The 22,101-nt window shown below is 37.2% G+C and overlaps 1 protein-coding gene across 1 annotated transcript; it reads left to right on the forward strand.

Annotated features, from left to right (window-relative positions):
- Positions 1–1,459: 1,459 nt before the first annotated feature.
- LOC104542087 (ras-associated and pleckstrin homology domains-containing protein 1-like) lies at positions 1,460–21,562 on the forward strand (the record flags this gene model as incomplete). Its single annotated transcript, XM_010186297.1, has 7 exons — positions 1,460–1,534; positions 12,601–12,678; positions 13,997–14,156; positions 17,752–17,873; positions 19,289–19,354; positions 20,772–20,915; positions 21,452–21,562. Coding segments are annotated over 7 exons (756 nt in total), but the record flags the coding sequence as incomplete, so codon positions are not given.
- Between the last annotated feature and the right edge of the window lie 539 nt (positions 21,563–22,101).

A 22,101-nucleotide genomic window follows, 5' to 3' on the forward strand; every position in this document is an offset into this window, starting at 1 on the left:
GCAGAGTAATCTTCATTCAATCAGTAGCATAACCTGTCTATATTAGTGGCTAAGTGCTAGGTGGAGCTTGGGCTGGAGCCTAGGTTTTACTTTAGATGCTGTGTAGAGTCTTTTCTGAGCTATAGCTTTTAAAGCATGCTAAAGATCTTTTAATTACTCATCCCAGCATGTGGCAGTGACATCAAGTAAACTCCCCCTGCAGAAACTGTGTTCATCGAACTGTTTGATACTGTCTTGCATGAAGTTGTAGACACACATCTCCGTTTTTTTTTTTTTCAGGAGACTATGCCTTATGGTGGCTCTGAAGAAGAGCCAGGGATTCTGTGCTGCTAATGGGATTGGACTGGATGATCTTTTGAGGTCCCTTCCAATCCCTAACGTTCTGTGATTCTGTGATTCTGTAATTATTAAACAAGAGTGTAGTAGGCTGCTCAGTTGTCATGCCTTGTTCTGTATAGCATTGGACCTATCGATACAAGGCTGAGACAGATGCAACCACATGGGATAAAATTTGGGGTTCAGTGGCAGTACACAGGAGATACTGTGGCACTTAACATAAGCATTAAGTGTATTAGCCTAATTTCCTTAGCAGACTTGTGACTATGTGGTTCTACAAGTTGCTGTGGATTGATGATTTTGTTGTTCCTCTGTAGCAGGTGCTGGAGAAGATATTCACTGTGTTTACTGTCATTAACTGATTTTTGTCTTTTGAGAAGTCCTTCTTTACTGGTTGCTACTGATTTTGCATCCCCTTTTTAAACAGATAAAAATACATTTTCTGCCAATTTCTCTTCGAAGAGAAATACATGGATTTGTTTCTAACTTCTTGGACTATGTAATTTGGACTGTATAAGAGAAGAGAGACTCCTTTACATTTGCATAGACTTCTCTCAAGAGAAGTCTTTAAAAAAAATCAATTGTAATTCAGGTTTGGATTATTATTATGGCAACATCTATTTTTTCTTTAACTATGGAAGCAGCAGCCAGTACAGAAAAGCATTAAACCAGTTTCTTGTCTCCAAAATCACCAGTTTTTAGTGGCTTTAAGTTTGCATAACAGAAGTAGAATGTTCAGTTTTAGAAGACTGGACAGAATTTTGAAAAGCATTGTAAGTGCATGTTTTCTTACTTTTATGGTTCCAAATGTCTTTATAAAATAAGTTATCTCTTACAGAAAATAAACCAGTAGCAGGTAAGCAAAACTTTTCTTAATTCTATTGTGTGAAATTTTGTATAGGGGAATATTAAAATAGTGTCCTCTGTTAGCACAAATGCTTTTATACTGGTGTGTTAGGCTTGTAGTATTTTGAAATGTTCACATTTTTATGGGAGGGAAATAAAGTGTTGGTGTAGGTGTTTTTTTCCCTAAACTCTACTTTATCTTCTGTAATCAAGACACTATAAAATTACTATACTGACTCCTTTTGACTTATGTTCTTTCTCTTTCTTTCTGCACAAGCACTCCTATTTGGACAGGGAAACCTCCCTTCTTCTGAGAAACATTGCAGGAAAGCCTTCTCATTTGCTGACCAAGGTGATACTTCTTCTTTCCACCTGCATGTGACTATTTCTATGTAGAAAGAATGCTTTTGGTGTGTGCTATTCTCCTCCCACCCCTGCCCTTTTCAGGAACTGCTGTGTTTAGCTAAATGATTTTCCTGATTGTCCAAGGTGATTTTAAGGGCTGAATTTTATTGTTTGTTTCTGCAGATTTATCAAAGTGTTCAAGTTCTTGGCAAATACTAGCTATGTCAGCAGGTAAAATGCCTTAGCTGAAAAGGAAATGTACTGAGCTAGAAGTTCTTTTGTTCCTATTTCCATTTGCTAGTTTAAAAAAAAAGAAATCACAACAGTGGAAAATACGTGGGAGTATTCAATACTGTTAAAAGGTAATAGTATCCTTAAAATAAGTTCACTTGGTATATTGAAGATAAACTGTAATAAGTAATGGATTTTTTTCAAACATTTTGAATGCTGTCATGATATAATGTGGGGAGAGTATCTCAGTAAGACAGTGGTCTAATGAGCCATGTATGTACAAAGCCTCATTATAAATTCATTTTCTTTACAGGAAAGTGGTCATTAATGTACTAAGAAAGCACAAATTGCCATTCACTTTCTCTGGTTCAGTTTTACATTTTCCATACATACTTACTTTTGAAACTAGAGTAGGAGGGATGGAGCAGCCTATAAATCTCCTTGATGAAAAACAAGCTGGGGTCAAGAACATACAGCTTCATGTTGCTGACAAAACTTTTGAATGTTCAGTAGCTGAGGTGTCAGATGTTTGATGTTACTGTCTATCACAAACCACTCCTTGGGTTATTTTTCTAAAATAGACACTCTAGAGGAGAAACTTCAGGCATCCTTGAATTGACAAAATGTACCTTGATGCCTTCAAAACAGTAAGGATAATGTTTGCTGGGCATAAGTAGTCTATATTTTCAATAAAAGCTTACAACTAGTTTACTGCTTTTTTCTTAAGTACCTTAAAGTTCTTCTCAACATGCATCTTGACAACAAATTTTCAGACTGTTTTCTAGAGGAATAGAAACAGCCAAAACCAAGTAATTTTCTGTTTCTGTGATTGTTTTGCTTAAAATTTAAGTCCATACCTCTTTCAACTCCCCCCCATCAGCCCTCACACCCCCAACAAAGCAAACAGCCACCAAAACAGCAAACCTTGCTTGATTGCAAATAAATTGACAATGGCTGTGACACAAACAGTATTTTTTTCCCTTTCATCTCCATGTGTTTTAATATCCTCCCTTTTGGTTATTTATGTACAGGATGAGTGTTGGTTAGCATATGGAACTTCAATAAGAAAATGCGTAAAATTTTAAGTCTGTTGCATCATTCAGCGGCGAACTGCCACTTACTGGTGATTTTAATAGGCTCCTGAAGTTAAAAGTTTTGCTTTATAAATCTTTTGTCTTGGCTTATTAGACTTTGTAGCCCTTTAAGTCAGGTGCTTATGGTGAGCTTGCCAGTGTTCTGAGGGTAATGTTTGTTGTTAGCTTGGCTTAAGACTTTCTCAGTACGGCTGTGCCCTCTACTTCTGTCCTGGTGTGCCTGGTTCTCTTCTGAACTGCTGAGAGAGGTATCTTCAGTAAAATGGTGAAATGGAAGTCCACTTTGCTGCTTAGAGATCTTCAGCTTGCTGTAGCATTGGATAAGCCCCAGTATGAGAAAAACAGTCCCAAGAAATGGGGCTTTTCCCTTGCGATTGTAGCAAGGTGTTAGACCAGTTAACTATAGGGTCATGTTGTAGTTCTCTAGTGTGACAACTATTTCTTATTGTCTTACTGTTTCTTGTATTCTTCCCCTTCTTTGATCTGTCTACCACTTATAAGTGAAACTAAAGACACTTCAGGGGAATGGTAATACCATTTTTGTCCTCCGGTAATATAATGAATTGTAAAAATTCTAGTCATGGAGTAGACTCCTTTTTCATTACAACCATGTACACTGCAAACACAGTTCCTGTCACAGCATAGGGCAGACCTCAGCACAGAAAATGATCTATTCATTGTGGTAGTCTCTTCATTTTTAAGTGTAATTCCATGTGTTATTTTTCACACAGCATTCAAACCCTTTTTTTGGAAACAGAAAAAAGTGAAAGCATATCAGTGAAGTTATTGAATATTGAAAATAAAGCAATATATCTTTAACGTTAAGTCTGCAAGCTTGTTTTGCAGCAGGGTTGGAATTAAGCCATCGAATGAATACTGAAAAGTAAGCTTATGGCTGTGAAATACAGAGCACATGCAAATAATTTTGAGAGAGTATTCAGGGCTCAAATGTATTCCAGTTTAGGACATGAAAATAGGAAACAGAAAAGTAACATGCTGGATTTTGAAGTTACTATTTCTTCTACCATTCTGATGCATGTGAAGCTGAAACTACATTCAGGAAGCCAGATGGTGGTGATTTAATGATGTAATGCTTCAGATACGTATGTCAGCATCTGGAGAAACGAAATCATGTTATGCCTTCTCTTCCCAAATATCTAGTACTTCATTCTTCTTTTCTTGTTCACCTGAAAGAAAAACATTATTTTTATGAATGTCGATTCCCCTGGTTTGTAGATTTTGGTTACTGCACACTGTAATCCTTTCAGATCTTTGAATAAATCAGTTGTGAAGTTGGCGTCTTGCATCTTAGGTCAATCTGATTCAGATGTGCTCATTCTTGAATGAAGTATCTGTTTGAGATTTTTTTTAAAATGCACTTTAAAAATACAGCAGCTGATTTCTAATCTGAGAAGTTATGTAAACATGATCTGAAAGCTCAAGCCTCTTACAGCCAGCTTTTGAGGAAGTTGTGATGGCTCACACCTGAAAACCACAAAAAGGATTAGGTGGTTAGTAGCAGGATTTTGTGCAATGCTGAAAATTATGATATTAAATTTTTATTCAACAAGCTGCTTTGTACTAACCTGCTGTGATTATTGTGATGTTCCTTTGTAGTTTGTGTCACCTTTGTCTTGGAATGAATTATCATGTCTCACGTATACATTGTTAGAGAAACAGCCTATGTTCTCAAATCTGTTTTTCTGCCCTGTTATCAACATATCAGTCGAGCTTTTTGTCCAGCTAAAACTCCTTACCAGAAAGTCATAGTGCCTCATTCATTATGTAGTAGTCGTTTTTTTCCACTTTTAAACTTCATTACTGTGGTTTCTAAGGCCTATTTTCCTTCCTGTTTTAACTGTATTTTCTCTTCCCTTTCTTGCTTTTTCCTAGTCCCAGACCTTTTCTCCTATAATATTTGCCTTAGGTAGTCCCAGTGAGAATCCTGGTCTACAGCTGTTACAAGAGAGGTCCTATGCAGAGGCAAGCGGAAAGATAATCTAGTGCATATGGATGCTTCAAGGCATAAAGAGCCAGTGAAACTCCTTGCAAATGTGTTTTAGCTCTATTTTCTTCTTTATCACTACTAGCTTTGTCAAGTATAGTTTGAGTATTCTTTCAGAGGGACAGCAGAATGTATGTCCCTGTATGCCATACCTTGAAGCACACCTTTCAAAATGGCACCAAGTCTAGCTGGAGGCCCTTAACCAGTGGTGTACCATAGAAGTCAATACTATGTCCAATACTTTTCAGTGTCTTCATTAATGATCTGGACAGTGGGGTAAACACTAACCCTAATTTCTCTCTCTTGGGCTAAGTCCCCTGCCTCTGGCCCACACCACTTCCTCAACACTGATCTCCTTCCTCCAGCTTGCCTTTGACTGCCCAATTCCAGGACCACTTCAATGGCCTCTCTGGGCGTGCTCTTTCACTCAGCCATAATCCTATAGACAAGCTGTTGATGTGTGGGATGGGTAAACAGACAGTGAGGTGGACTAAAAACTGGCTGAATGGCTGAGCCCAGAGAGTGGTGATCAGTTTAGTTGGAGGGCAGTAACTAGCAGTGTACCCCAGGGCTCTGTACCTGGGTCCAGTTTGTGGTTTTTTTTAACATCTTCATTACTGATCTGGATGATGAGACAAAATGTGCCCTCGGTAAGTTTGCTGATGATACCAAACTGGGAGCAGTGGCTGTGATGCCAGAGGGTCGTGCTGCCATCCAGAGGGACCTTGACAGGCTGGAGAAAGGGTCTGACAGGAATCTCACAAAGTTCAACAGAGGGAATTGTGAAGTTCTGCACCTGAGGAGGACCAACAGCATGCACCAGTCTATGCTGGGGACCACCCAGCTGGCAAGCAGCTCAACAGAAAAGGACCTGATAGTACTGGTGGATGCCAAGTTGACTGTGAGCTAGCGGTGTGCCCTTGTGCCAAACAAGGCTAATGGTATCTTGAGCTGGGAGGAGTGTTGCCAGCAGGTGGGTGGAGGTGATCCTTTCCCTCTACTCAGCATTGGTGAGGCCACACATGGAGTAGTGTGTCCAGTTCTGGGCTCCCCAGTACATGAGAGATGCAGAGCTACTGAAGAGAGTCCAGCAAAGGGCCACAAAGATGATAAAGCAACTGGAGCATCTCTCCTCTGAGGAGGGCCTTAGAAAACTTAGACTGTTCAGCCTGACTCACGGAGATCTCACCAATGTGTACAAATATCTGAAGGGAGTGTGTAAAGATAAGATGGATCCAGGCTCTTTTCAGTGGTTCACAGTGACAGGACCAGATGCAATGGGCACAAATTGTAACACAGGATGCAGAGTCTGAACATCAGGGCATGCTTTTTTACGGTGAGAGTGACTTGAGCACTGCCATAGGTTGGCCAGAGAGGTTGTGGAATCTCCCGTCTGTGGAGATACTCTGAAGCCAGCTGGACACGGTCCTGAGTACATGGCTCTGCTTGAGCAGGGGAGCTGGACAAGATGAGCTCAGCCATTCTGTGAAAGTTGAGGAAAACAGGATTCCCAGAGAGAGTCATCCTTTTTTTTTTTTTTTTTCAATATGGACAAACTTAACTTTGCTTTTCCTCATCCTCTGAGGTAGCTGAGGAACTGGTTTTGCATCCTCTCTTCCTCAACATCAGTTTGAGATAGACACTAGCATTGCAGTTTTCTTCCCAACCAGTTGGTTTAATGATATTACATACAAATAAAATTCTGATCTTGTTAAAGTTGTGTGGTGGTTCTCTTTAATAAGAAGTAGCACTGCCGGGTTTGTTTGTGAAAATTTCTTTGCATCATGCTTCTAGCATTAACACTTTGCCAAATAGTTTATCTTGCAGTAGTCCAGGATCACTGGGGAGAGAGTGAAAAGCTTAAGTACTGGATAATTTTGATCAAGCACAAAGGAGGTTCTGGAGAGATTCATAGATGTCATTGTGCATTTAATTTATGCCAACTGTCTCTTGGCCTTTTTTGCTTGCACTGCTGGAAGAAAAGATCCCTTCTGTAGGAACTTGTGACAAGGGCCAGTTTGACTTGGAGATGCATTTGAAATGTAACTGCTGCTTTCTAGTTTCCATTCAGAAGCCATCTTCCATGTTGGAGTTAGGCTTCTAATAGCAAAAAGTTTGTGAATGGTGCACAGAAGTAGAACAACAGAAAAATATGGTACTATTCCAGTGTAGTATCAGAGTAGTATTTTAAAACTTCTCAAGTAAATAATTCTCAGACACAACCTCTGAAAAACCACTACTGTTTTATATGCATTTCACGTCTATTAACATAATACAATATGATGACAGTAAGTCAGGAATATGCCAGAGGTATACAAAACTCTATATGAAGTTGGGAAGGAAGAAGGAGAAAGTGTGGGATGAATCTACATTAGGGAGGATTGACCACTCACCAGGAAAATGGCTGTTGCACACTCGCATGTAGTCAGATATGAAAGAGAGAAGCGTCTTGGGTTTTTTTTCTGCTTTACTCAGATATAGGTTATTCTGGGCTACGTAGAGAAGAAATGCAATAAAACATGTTTTGAGAGTGGTCAGGGACTGCTACTGTAAACACAAGTTCGCTGTTTCTAAATGGGCCATGTCACCATTGCCACACACTGTTTGGGGTTTTCTGCCTGCCCTGATGAGTTAATATTCACTCATTCAGCTTTCCCCTTCCAGTGCTGATCTCACACACACTTGTTCCAGTGTTGGTGTTTTGGTTTTTTTAATGTAATAAATGAAAACCACCAACAGAAAACACTTCATTAATGTGATTAATGTTCTGATTAATACACATTAAACATAGGGCTAATAAAAATGCCTTGAAGTTCTGGGGCATTGTGTACAAATTGAGATGTTAATGTAGTGGTGTCAGGCAAGAGGAACCTCTGTTTCAATAAAAACTCTGCAGGAAAGAGAATCCTTGCAAAAGAGGTCATTGCCTTTCTACCTGAGGCTAGACTGTAGTGAGGGAAATAAACTGGATACCTGCTTCTAGTCCTTCAGAAGTCGATGCTACTTGTGTATTTAGTTATCTTCTCTTCTGCATTCATAGAAAGACTTCAGAGAAAAAATTCAAATGTTAAGCGTAAAAGAAATTTCTCCTTTTATGCATCTTGTGGCAGAGAGGGATCTGGGGGTGCTGGTCAACGGCTGGCTCAGTATGAGCCAGCAGTGCGCACAAGTGGCCAAGAAGACCACTGGTGTTCTGGCCCGTAGCAGAAATAGCATGACCAGCAGGACCAGGGAAGCGATCCTTCCCCTGTACTTGGCGCTGGTGAGGCTTCACCTCAAATACTCTGTTCAGTTCTGGGCCCCTCACTCCAAGAAGAACATTGAGGCATTGGAGTATGTCTAGAGAAGGGAAGCAAGGCTGGTGAGGGGTCTGGAGCACAAATCTTATTGAGAGCAGCTGAGGGAACTAGGGTTATTTAGCCTGGAGAAAAGGAGGCTGAGAGGAGACATTATTGCTCTCTACAACTACCAATCACTACAAGGAGGTTGTAGTGAGGTGGATGTTGATCTCTTCTCCCAAGTAACAAGTGATAGGATGAGAGGAAATGACCTCAAGTTGTACCAGGGGATGTTTAGATTGGATACTGGGAAAAATTTCTTCACTGAAAGTGTTACCCAGTATTGGAATGGGCTGCCTAGGGAAGTGCTGGAGTCACCATCCTTGGAGGTATGTAGTGCTTAGGGACATGGTTTAGTAGTGGATAGGTTATGGTTGGACTCTATTATGTTAAAAGTCTTTTCCAACCAAATGATTCTATGCTTGTGATCTGTGTGACTACCATGCTAACTTAAGTGAAACATGGACTTCATTACTTACTTCCTGTTATTTAATTACTAGCTTTTCTGAGTACTGTAACCTTTCTCAAGTTATTTTCTTCGCCCCTTCGTTTTTCCATGCTGTCTGTTATCTGTGTAAAAGGCAGGTGTTAGTGTCACTTTAAAAATGTACAATGAAACAAAAAAATAGAACTCTAGCCTAGAAATGTGAGACATGGTCATTTGAGCAAGGTCAGCTCTGTCATAGCACACATCTTGCATATTTAATGTTAAAACACAACTGTAATATCTTTGACTGCACATTTAACTGGAAACAGAGGCAGGAGTCTGTGGTTGCCTTTACATCTTAGCTTTAGAGTTTTGGGGGTTATTCTTTCTAATATTCCAGTATAGGCTAAAGTTATTGAAAACAGGACTATGATATAAAAATACAAAGAAAACATCGTTCATTTAAGACCATAGCATTGCAGAGCCGTAGTCTTTCAATTTTAGTTCACTATATATTGTTTTGGACTAACTAGTTCTTAACATAAATGTGTTGCCAAGCATACTTTAGATCGTGTGAAGTTTTCCATAACCAAATGTAGTCTCAGCTTTAAAATGCAAGTATAACAACACTCCTGAAGTCATCCCATTAAAGCGAGGAACTTATGTTGCAATTTTACAGTGATGTGTACTGCTACTAAAATAGAATATCCTTTTTCTGTCAGAGGTAGAAATGACACTTATCTATGTTTTGGTGTTTTTATGCAGTGAGTATATGCATGTATGTGACCATAAAGGCAGTCTTATCAAGGGGTAGATTCTGCTGAATTTTTCTGCTGTGTTAATTTTCAGTCAGATCAGCTCCCTGACTGAATTGTCTGTGTGGCCACAGCAGCACTGTGGCTGCTATAACTGAGCAGTAATGCTGTGCTGGGGAGGCAGGTATACTGGCCTTGTCAGGAATTTACACTGTTTTATGCCATGTGCGAAACCATGGCCTTGGCAGCAGTCCTGCCATTTATGTGCATGTTTATGATCCTTTGGCAACTTAATTTCCATCACTATTACTAGAAGGGTTTACTAGTAAAGGAGAAATAAATACCAAAGTTAAATGAGACTGGGCTGTATGTGCTGGCCTTGTTAGTTTGTGGTGTTGAATAGTTGACAGTTGCAGTCAGGTATTTTTGCCATCTGTCACCTTTCTCCATGTGCAGTGAAAAAATGTTGTTAAGTACAAGCTGATGGATTGCACATGCTTTCTCCCATTGAGGAGTTGTCTTGGTTCCATATACAGGGAATGAGGGAGCCTGTGTTTGTGTCTGAGTGCAGTTTTGGGGTGGCTTTGATGGAGAGAGGATGTGGATGACTATTTCCTTGGGCCGTTAGGAGAGAAATAGAATAATCTTGTGAGTTTTGAAGAATTCTGTAGTTATTAAATTATTTTATTGAGTAATCAAAATAGGTAGTTCCTCTTCCTGCTCCAATGAAACGTTGGTTGTCACATCAGCAGTGATGCAGCAGTGGCCTGAGCACTAACTGTAAAGTAAAACTTTGGTAACTTAAAATTTTTGAGTATTCTGTGCCTTCAGAATTTTCTGATTCTTGCTTCCTCTTCCTCTGTGCATTTCCAGTATGTAGATTCAGACCTCTTTTTATAATTTGTTGTTGGTTGAAACTGGTTCTTATTTTTATAAGTATAATTCTGGGTTTTTGTTTAAATTAAAACTGACTTTGTTAAACTTTAGTAAATTATAAGAAATCCTGATCTCTGGACCTACGTTAAAATTGAATGGGAAATGAAGAGCAATTGATAGCTGTTAAAATAATAAGTCTTTGAAATAGTTTTTGGTCTACATGTTTATTTTTAAAAGCATTTTAGGGAATAATGGATTATAAATTTTGAGATCAACAGAGATACTTCACCTGTTGGTGCATGTATACAAGAGGTTCCCACCTGATTCTTTGTTGCTTGCTCTCTTGTTGCTGCCTGTGCACCATGGCTGTAAAGTGCTCCTGCTGGGGTTTGTTATAGATAGTTGCATTGCACAGGTGTGCAGTGAAATGGGGTGGAAAATTGTGCTACTTGACTCTAGTGAAGAGTTAAACTGAATGTGCTGTCAACCTTTGTACAGCAATAAAGGGTTATGGTTAGGTTAATGAGCAGCTTTTTAAAACTATAAATTAGAATAAAATTATAATAAAATAAAAAAAGCTTTTGCTCTTGTTGATTTCATAATGCACAGGTGCATAGCATCACTTTTAGAAACTTACAAATATTAAAAGCCATGGTTTTTAGTAATGATTTACTTCTACAGATGGTTAAAGTTAAGGAAGAGGAAGAATATTTTAGAATTATAGGTGTGTTTTGCATTTCAGTGACTCCAGGTATCATGGCACTGTTTATTTTTTTTTCAACAGAAGGCTAATCTGATTTAACCTTTCTAAGCTATGTCACCATCATTATGGTAAATAAAAAGCCATCGTTCCCTGTAGACTAATAAAAACCTATGTTCCTAGGTAATTGAGTTCCCAGATAATGTTTCAAGCTCACATAATTTCTGCTCGTGTCAACTTACTGATTCATTTGATTCAAAAGAATTGTGTTTCTCACAAGGCAGCCTATTGTCCTGTCTAGCTGATGTTTTTTCCCCGTGCATAGTGTGGTCACAGCTGTGAGGGAGCAAAAGCTGTTAAGTAAGAGTACAATAAGTACTATAGGGAATGCCCTTTAGCAGTTGATAGGAATGTTAGTAGTTCATTGAGAAGTGGAAAACTTAAATTCTGTGGATTTCAGGATGGCTGAGTCTTGACTTTTACAAGAAAACAACCATCTAAACACATGGTAAAGAAACCACAGATTATATTCCTACAAGAAAACATTGCAGAACTAAATGTCTGTGGTGTGCTGAATGTGGTTGTGATGGGCTGTGCTGCTTTTGATCTGAGAAAAATCTTAATTTTTCTTTTCTAAGGACAATTAATATTTTGGAGGGGATTTATTTATTTATTTATTTATTATGTTTATTTATTGTTCTAGGGATTTAAAAATAATTATCATGCTTTTAGATATTAGCCACAATGAAGATCCACAATGTAAGATTTCTAAAATCAGAAACCTGCATTTGGCATCTTAATAGGAGCAGTTGCTTGTTTAGCTGCATATGTCAAATCCACTTTCAACAGAAAGATAAATAATCTCCTCAAATGAAAAAACAGTATTGCTAGTCTTACAGTATACAGATTTCTTTAGCATCAGCAGATAAAAGAGATTGAAATTATCTGAATCTTTAATGCGTTTTCTATTGTAACAAAAATAGATTACTTAAAAAAGCATCAAAGAAAAGAATGCTTGTTTGCTTTATGCATCTTAAAATACTTAAAAGCAAGGAGAAATACGGCCTGGATTTAGTAAAGATAAAGGAAGTGTTGAAGCTACTTATTGCAGACAGATTTAATAGGTTAAAATCTTCCAAACCAATGCACATAGTGTGGAATCCTATTTATAGGATTTGTTTTCCATAATTTCTGTTAAATTCTGACATTTCTCAGTGTGCTATTTATGTTTTGTTTCGATCAACCAAAAATCTGTGTACTCAGTTGTACACTATTGTTGAGTATGTACTGTCCAAATCTATGACTGTAAATACATGATATGCTAAAAATATTTGATAGCAATGTACAAGGCTACTTACAGTAAGAGAGAACAGAGAAATGCCAAATGTGTCTATACAAAATATTTACCACTAGTATTTTCTTTTGAACATAGCAACAGTTGTGTTTCTAAATGTATAGTAACTCTTTTTGTCTTAAAAAAACTATTGTCTTCATCATCACTAAGAAATAGTTGAGGATTTGTAGATGGGTAAATCAGCATTTCAGTTAATGTTTTAAAGCATGGTAGCCTCAAAATCAAATACACTAAAACCAGTTTGTAAAGTAAAGTTTGTGTTAACTGGAATTCTGTGATTTGTGTCCCCCTAGGAGGAACAGGCTGCTAAACTCAAAGCTGAGAAGATAAGGGTTGCTTTGGAGAAGATTAAAGAGGCACAAGTGAAAAAGGTAAATTATTTATACTGATTTATAAGATCTTTATTTTATAATTACTCACCTGGAAAATGCAGGCAAAATTCATCTAATTTGTGTTTTACCCTTGAGTTGCCCTAAATAAAATAGGAACACTGTAGTGTTCTGATCTTGAGTGATAATGTGCTTTTACATCTAGACTGGACCAAAACAAGACAATCCTAGAATATGGAATAACATGTTTTTCTTAAGGAATAACTTACTTTGCAGCTAGTGCACATTGAGAAGACTTTGCCGACTTCCACCTGGAGCTGAAATGAAGGTTCATCCTCCTGAGATTGTATATTAAACAATCGCACATTTAAAATCTGGGTCTCTTTTCTTTGCAGACCCCTTCCCGTTATGCATAGCAATATTTTCCCGTGATAATGGAATACAAGCATTCCAGACTGCAGACGGGTGTTACCAAGTGGAGAAAGTCTACTGACATTACTTGACACACTGTCAAAGAATATAAAGTGTTCCCTTGAAATTTAGCAATTTTATTTTGCATTTGCAGTTTTTCAGTAGCTTAAAATGCCTTTTACAGGTAGTGTTTGTATATCAAATGCTGAAAAACTGTCTTGGCTGGAAGATGGGAATTAACAAGCCAGCCAGTGGATTACAGCTAGTATGTTTTAACTTTTCCATCTGAATAAGGTGCAAAAACTGAAGTATAATGATTGGCAATAAAAATCTATTGTCTTAAATATTTTTGGATGGTTAAAAAAATGGCTGAATGTTTCTTTCTAGGCAGTGACCTGTTTCAAAGTGTCTGTGAAAAGCCATTCCATTTTAAAAACAGATTTCTTTTGTGCTAATGCTTCATACTCCCCAGAGAAAGATGATTTAGTATAGGTATATTGTTTACATAATGAACAGGCAAAAAGCTTGAATTGCAAATCTGAAAAATTCTGATTCTATATGAGGTTGTGCAGATCTCTGTATCTATGTTTGTTCCATATATTAGATATGTGGAAAAAATAGTCACAAAGACACTTGACTAATCCAAAAAGGACATTTTGACAGGAGAGGATTTTTTCCTCCTTAACACCCAACACGTTATTGTATTGGGAAGACTTTTATATTTACTTGCTTGTGCTGAAGGAGAATGGTATCTTGTTAAGTGTCCATGGTACAAATATCTAACTATCATTTTTGGCTTTTTACATTTTGAGGGAGTGTTTTGATTTAACTTAATGTTTTATGCTATTTTAAGAAAATCTTAGAAAAAGAAACATCTTTAAAAATGTGGCTTATTTGCAATGTGGGAAATTAATCCTTCTGCTTCTTGTCCTTATTTTCTGCTTAATAGTTGGTGATCAGAGTCCATATGTCTGATGACAGCTCAAAAACAATGATGGTGGATGAGAGGCAGACAGTGAGACAAGTATTAGACAATCTGATGGACAAATCACATTGTGGTTACAGTTTAGACTGGTCATTGGTGGAAACCATTTCTGAATTGCAAATGGGTAAGTAGTAGTTATAGGCACTTAGCATTCTTACCTATTGATCTAATACTTGTGTATACATGTGGCCTCAGAATTTTTTAAATTCTTGTCTTTATAATGTTCATCATCCCATTCATTCAAGTAGTAAATGTTCACTCATGTAGTAAGTGTTCATTCATGTGATAAAGCCATGAATGACTTTGTTTCAGAGTGATCTGGGAATGTTTTCTTCTTTCATTTTAAAAACATGTCTGAATTCTAAGGTGTGAAATAGCTATTTTACTGATGTCTAGTCACTGAGCCTCTTGGTATTTATGTGTTTCTCACAGAAGAAAGAGCTTGAATAAAAAACTTAACATACATCTTCCTCTTTGTAAGTAGTATTTTGTACTGATCCTAATAGCTCTTATTACAAAAAGTTGTCTACATTTTTTTCCCGTTAAATATTTTAATGCAATTGGCAATATGGCTTTAAGGGCAGTTAAAGCTCCTTTGTGCTGTGTTGCACATACCACAGTATCAGTTGTTCATTTAGCCAAAGGATATAACATCTGAATGAAAAAGAAGGGGAAAAATTATAGAAAAATAGTTATTAATCCCCATTATCAGAGAAGAATTTCATCAAAGAGCTGTTAAGCATCTTACACATTGACTAAAGAAAAGCCCAGAACTGAACCCAATTATCTTGATTTCAAATTAAAATGTGGATTAGTATTTCCTCTCTCTTTTGGTGAAATCTTTTCTATTTCAGGCGTTGTAGCATGTTAACTTTGCTTATTGTTTGTCAAAAAAGGTTGTTGCAGGGTGACAAGGTATCCTTTGACTCATTACTAGGCTCAAAACCTTAAAATTTTAATAAATGAAATTTTTAAGAGTTGCCCAGTTTTGAAGCCAGAAAGAATTTGCACAAATTCTATGTAAATCCAGATTAGGTATATAAAAATCAAAGGTGTAATTCTCAACATTTTACCAATGAGGATAGTATGAACCCTATTAGTTCTATAATAGTTTTATGTTTCTATCACTGAAAAATCTCTGAATATGTAGAAAGCAGGATCCTGGACTCAAGGCTCAAGCAGAAGTCTTTCCCAACCTAGATTTACTTTCATAAGACACTTTCATTCACTGTGCAGCCTGAAAAGGAAAAAATATCGGAAAAACTATTTTCAACTTCTGCTAGAAAAAAAGAGCTAGGTTGCAGACAGAAAGATAAACTGATATTTATCCAGATTAAGTGTGACTGAATTAAGATTATTTTTAAATGAAACCAAGGTTAACAAATCTCTCTTGTTGTTGGGTGTTTTGCAAGTATATGCATGCCTTATAGTATGGCCTCAGTGACATACTGGGAATGACAGAATTTGACTGCGGTGTTGAAAGAGTTTTGAGCTAAAGAACAACATCTATTAAAATTACAGAATTTTAAATTCAGACCTCAACATGATAAACCTAAGAGAGATGCAAGAGCATAGAATTCAGTTGCCTATTTCATTTTTCAGCATGACTTTCCTTGATCCTTTTATAGGGCAACTTCTAGGTAGTTTTTCATAGATTTCACATGTATGTTTTTTTTAAAGACAGTCCAAAATGTGGGCTGTTTGATTCATATATTTTATACTGGCACTTGAAAAACAGATGAAAAAATTATTACAACAAAGCCCTCCCTCTCTGTACTATTGTGTATTGTACTGTGTTGCGTTATTTTTTCTGCCAATGCCTATGTAAGAGGAACTCCATTATTATAATATTTTCCTTTAGTGAAACTCAGAAGAGCTATGTACCTTCACCATGTTGTCTTGTCAGTTGATTGCTCATTGATTGCGCAGTTCAATAAAATGCAGTGAAAGCTTTAAGTTAACCAATTGCGGAGAAAGACACTAGTCCTGTGGAGTTCCTCATTGTCTTTGCATTTTATGTGGTCTGCTTCATATGTGTGCGGTTAACTAGTTTTTGAGGAGAGTGGTTTAGGTACATGTACTACAAGTAGAAAGTCGTCTTGGGGGTGAGTGGCTGGAAAGCTCTCTGGTGGAAAAATACCTGGGAGTGCTGGTTGACAGCAGGCTGAACGTGAGCCAGCAGTGTGCCCAGGTGGCCAAGAAGGCCAATTGCACCCTGTCCTGCATCAGAAATAGTGTGGCCAGCAGGAGTAGGGAAGTGATTGTCCCCCTGTACTCAACACGGGTGAGGCCGCACCTCGAATACTGTGTGAAATTCTGGGCCCCTCACTACAAGAAATGCATTGAGTTGATGGAGTGTGTCTAAAGAAGGGCAATGAAGCTGGTGAAGGGTTTAGAGCACAAGTCTTATGAGAAGTGCCTGAGGGAACTGGGATTATTTAGCCTGGAGAAAAGGAGGCTGAGGGGAGACATTATGGCTTTCTACAACTACCTGCAAAGAGATTCTAGTGAGGTAGGTGTAGGTCTCTTCTCCCAAGTAACAAGTGATAGGACAAGAGGAAATGGCCGTAAGTTGCACTAGGGGATGTTCAGATCAGATATTAGGAAAAACTTCTACACTGAAAAGGCTAACAATGACTGGAACAGACTGCCCAGGGAAGTGGTGGAGTCACCACCCCTGGAGATATTTAAAAGATGAGTAGATGTGGTGCTTAGGGACATGATTTAGTGGTGGACCTGGCAGTGCTAGGTTAATGGCGGTTCTTAATGATCTTAAAGGTCTTTTCAGCCTAAACAATTCTATGATTCTAAGTCCAAAAGGATTCTAAGATAAATAATTTGCTGAAATACCACTGTGTGGACTATGTGAAAAGGGAACAAAATGCAGAAAGTATGATTCTACTTCAGTGGCTTTGAAAGGAGGAGAAAATTGATCCTAGTAGTTTCCTAAAGATTTGTTTTTCCTTATTTATTTCAGAATAAGGGTTTCAGATATTTCTCTACCATTTCAGTAAAATTTCTTCTTTGTTCTTCCTCTATTCTCTTTTGCCTATTCATAGTAACTTGTACTAGTGAAAACTATTTCGACAGTCAGCACTCAGAGTTCTCAGAAACTAATGTTGATACGTCATTTGTTCAGCAAGATAGATTGTAATAAATAGGCAGTGTCAGTTTTCAGACTTCTACCATACCTTCCCTAACCATGGGTATTCTGCGTTTCAGAAGCATTTTGTTTCCCCTCTGATCATTGTCTATTACTTCTTTTGATACTTTATGAGTGAGATAGTGATTGGGGATGGAGAAACAAATTTTGTGCTGAAAAGCTTCCTAATAAATTCATCCAAGGGTTGGAGAACCAGAGTACATATAAATGTGATAACCTTCTTATTGGTACTCATAACATTTGAAATGGTGTCATTTGAGTCTGCTGTGTTCATGTGGGATGGTAGGCTTTATCAGGTAAAAAGAAGAAAAACACTTCCTCTATGATGGATGAGTCTGAAGAGACGGAACGGAGAGTGTTGAGTGAGCATATGTGTAAAATTAAACCAGGCACATCTGAAAGTTGACTAGGCTCTTTTTAGTTTCTTAAACTTCTCCATTTTGGTAGACCTTGAACTGTGTTTTCTCTACCTTGTCTCCCAGATGTGACTACAGAGTAGTTTCTATCACAAAATGTGACAGATTCAAATGTATTTGCTCTCTTGTTATTGCTGCAGAAAGGATCTTTGAAGATCATGAAAATTTAGTTGAAAATCTTCTGAACTGGACAAGAGACAGTCAAAACAAACTAATGTTTGTGGAACGTATAGAGAAATATGCACTTTTCAAGAATCCCCAGGTAAGCCTGAAATTCACATTGAATGTGTGTGTGTGTGTGCACATGTGCATGCCTGATTGCGGTTTCTTACTTTTTTTGGTAGCTATAATTTCCATATTTCTATTTTGATATTGGTGTATGTATTAAAATGCCAGGTGACTTTACATTTCAGCACCATGTACATCCACATGGTGCTGAGCACAAAATCAGATTCCTAGCAGAAAACCATGAGCTGAAGCAATCTGTTAATGTATTTGTGGGTAATTTTAATGGAGATGATGGCAATCAGTTTCATGCCATTTACAGCAGTACTTAGTGCTGTTCAAATATGTAAATATGCAAGAAAGGTGTTGACAGATACTGATAATAGTAATGCCTCTCCACTGTGCATTCTTACGTTGCTGCAAGAAGGGGAAGAAAAAAAATCAAAGAGAATAGCTACTCCATGGTTAAATGGCAAGTAAAGGGAAGAGAACATGCCCCTCCCTGTGGAAGCTGGGACCTGCTTCTATTCACCTGAGTTTCCTGTTCCCTGACTAGGAAACCAGAGGCCCTTCTTCTCTCTCAAATGATCTCAAAGGCCTTTTTTGAGCAAGAATTGTAAACCAGGCCTTACTCAAGTGCTTTGTGATAAAGCAGCAAAACTCTTAATTCTTTTTAAAAGCATGTAGTTGATACATTTCCTATCAGTACATACAGTAGGCATTGTCAACAAGAATGAAGTACTAGCATAAAACCAGTATTTCTCCTTGGTTTAAAATACTGAACTGGCTAAAGTTTGTGAATATTGGGGGTTTTTTCCAATTTAAGAGCTAGGGGTTAGGAAGAGGAAGATTTCCATTGTTCCGGTCCTTTCCAAGCTGAAGAAGAGTATAAAACTTCTTATTAAGTAAGATACAGCACCTATGTATAGTTACGTACCTTTGAAGAAGGTAAGGTATTTAGTAATTCTTCATGAAAAATATTTTTCTTCAGCAAAACTGTCAGGGCACAGTGGAAATAAGTGCATTGCTTCTGTATGCACTTCTTTGAACACATAAATAATGGCAGTATGTAAGAAGCATAAAGATCTGTTTTTTAAAAAAAAATTCCTGTGGGATTTTCAAGTTCATAGTATTTTTATTCCTGGATGCATTGTACCAGGCAGCTGTTTGCTCTGTGGAAAACCAGGTCAACATTGTTATGAGGCTGTTACTTAAGGTAAGAGTATGGACTGATGGATATTTCTGGAAAAGGTGGCTATAACTTAGTTCCATGTATTATTTTAGCAGTCTGACATATAGTTTGAATTGGGCTACAAAGTTTAGTTCCGTCAATGTATTGTTCTTAGATAATGGCTGTGGTTTTTTCATAGTACTACAGAAGGGTAAATAAGAAATGTTATTTGGCTTGATTTCAGAATGCATATAGAAATACTAAACTTTCTCTTGTTACAGAACTATCTTCTGGGGAAGAAAGAAACCTCTGAGATGGCAGACAGAAATAAAGAGGTGCTGCTAGAGGTAAGACTGCCGAAACAAAAAGAGCATAGTGGTCATTTCAGAGTTTAAAGCTGAACTCTAAAAGATTGTATTGATTGGAATTGATGGATGGAACTGAATGTAATTCTGGACCAATTGTGAATAGAATGCATTGCATTTGAGATAAATGGCTATTTTGATGTTACCCTGTTTCAGATACGATCAGTTAATAAAAATGTACCTTTCTTTTGTTTAATAACTAAAATACCATACACAGTGATAATCAAAATGAGGTTACCTGTAACTTTGGCTAAAAACAGTTGGCGTCTGCAGAGCTGTCACCTGGTTTTTTTTGGCCTGTGGTAGTAGAGCTTTAACTAGTACTCTCCAAATGGTTTTTCTCTACAAAATTCTGGTCTACGCTAGTATTTTAAATATTGTTAGTAAGCAAAGTAGTTTAAAATAGTTTAAAATACATTTTAAAATAAACAACCAAATATTAAATTTTTAAAATGAGTTACAGAAAATGAAGTCAATTTATATCGAAAACATTCAATAGTTCACAGAACTAAGAACAAAAAAAAAAAGTGTGGATCACATGAAGCAAACAGTAAACATAGCCTCCATAAGGGGGCTGAACACTGAATAGTTTTGTGACACTTTTGTAGAAAAATACCCATGCTGAAGTGTCATTCCACTTGATTTTCAGAACAATGATTAAGATTTTAGTAGTTACACAAGAATAAATATTTTAGGTATTTAATTTTGGATTATACTTAATACAGTTTAACTTACAAGTAGCATATGCATGCTCTTACTGTATTATTAATATGGATTTTAATAAGTGTTCATGTGAATACTGTTGATCAAGAAGATGCTTGAAGCCATGGCATGCAGAGTTGTATTTCTATCTAATTCTTTCTGTCTTCTAGGATTACTCATAGATCTCTGTGCTGCATATTAATCTTGAGTTTACTTAAAGCATTTGTTTTTCTTAGCTAGTTCTTTATAAATAGAACCTTAACAGAAGTTGTAGTGTTGGCAGTTAGCAACAAAGTACTCAGGGAATGAATTATAGCTGTAATTAGGTTTTGTGTATACTTAGACTTATGAGGCTGTATAAATAAGGTGACCTCGTGACTTTAAACTCAGCAAAGCCATCTATTATTGATAAGCAGTGGTTAGAAAATCTTTACAGTAGCTGCTAATATTTTTGTTGTCATTCTTGCACTGAGGAAATGCTAAGATCCCCTATTGTGTTTATCTGAATTACCTTATAGCTTCTACAATTAATCTCTAATTCACATCACTGCATTAAAAAAAACCAAAACAAACCTGTCCCTGTTATAGGTGCATTTCTTAGATAAAGAATTTCAGAATTCAGTCATTGAAAACAAACCACTGTGTGCTGTATGTTTTGTCTCCTTCTTTCTTCCCAAACCACTGTGTTTATCGGCAGGAATGTTTCTGTGGAAGTTCTGTAACCGTGCCAGAGATTGAGGGAGTTTTGTGGCTGAAAGAGGATGGTAAGAAGTCTTGGAAGAAACGTTACTTTCTTCTTCGAGCTTCTGGAATCTACTATGTCCCTAAAGGGAAGGCAAAGGTATGCTCTTTTAAAGCAATTTCCCAGAATTGTTTGTTAATGGTACACCATGCACACAAGAGTCAACCTTAAACTTTGACTTAGCTGTGCCCTGCCTAGTGCCACATCCCTTAATTAAAAGTGCAGCTTTATCATGGAAATGTGTGTAAATTACTGTGGTAGCACTTGATGTGCTAAATTTAATAATTCAAGAAGACAAGTATCTGCTTGTTTGAGTGAGCTCAGGGTTATGTTTTCAGAAACACTTAAGGAAAAATGAGTGATGGAGTTAAGAGGCTGTCTTTTCTCAAGCAGAATTCAGATGAAGGACCGGTTTGGAAAAGGATATCCTGGTTAAAAATGAATGTCTGATGCATGAGTTTATGTATGACTATATCTCCTTCTTGTATTGATAGTTTTTGAATCACACTGAAACTAATATTAGACCTTAACTAGACCTTATATTAGTATTGAATCTTAACATTAGACTGATTCTGTCAGTGTGTGTGGTTTTCATATAAAGATATTTTGTAAATGATTGTTTTTATATTTAACAGGTCTCGCGGGATCTTGTGTGCTTTCTACAGCTAGATCATGTCAATGTTTACTATGGACAGGACTATCGGAACAAATACAAAGCACCCACAGACTATTGTTTAGTGCTAAAGGTAACTTCTTCATTGTTTTAAAAATTCTTACACTGAAAAGAGCAATTAAAGAGCTTGAAATATGTCCACATTAGTCTTAGTCCCTTATAATAACTACACTTCCTAATTGTGAGCAAGAGCTGATTAACACAGTATTAATCTTGGGAGAGATTGTAATTTAGAATACACTTCCTATAGTAATATAACAATTGGAAAGCTATGCCTGTCAGTTTTCAGAGTGAATCTCTAAATTATTTTCATTCTGTACATGGGAAATCTAAATTGCTCTAAGTTACAGTAACAATGAGAGAGCTATGTTTAACTACATTTTCTGTGGAGTTTTAATGACACTCCTTGACAGAAATACAGTAAAAAAAAAATTAGAAAATGCCATGCTGGGACAAGTACAGGGGGAAGAGGTAGCTATGAATCACTTTCTACACATCAAGCTGACAGGTTTCCTCCCCCTCCTTCCAGAAGGTCTGTGTAGATTGTGTGGTGGGGGATGAAAACAGATCATAGAGAGCAGCAGAATCACAGAATCTCTGGAGTTGGAAGGG

This window comes from Mesitornis unicolor, unplaced genomic scaffold, assembly GCF_000695765.1.
Source record: "Mesitornis unicolor isolate BGI_N332 unplaced genomic scaffold, ASM69576v1 scaffold5296, whole genome shotgun sequence".
Classification (NCBI taxonomy): Eukaryota; Metazoa; Chordata; class Aves; order Mesitornithiformes; family Mesitornithidae; genus Mesitornis; species Mesitornis unicolor.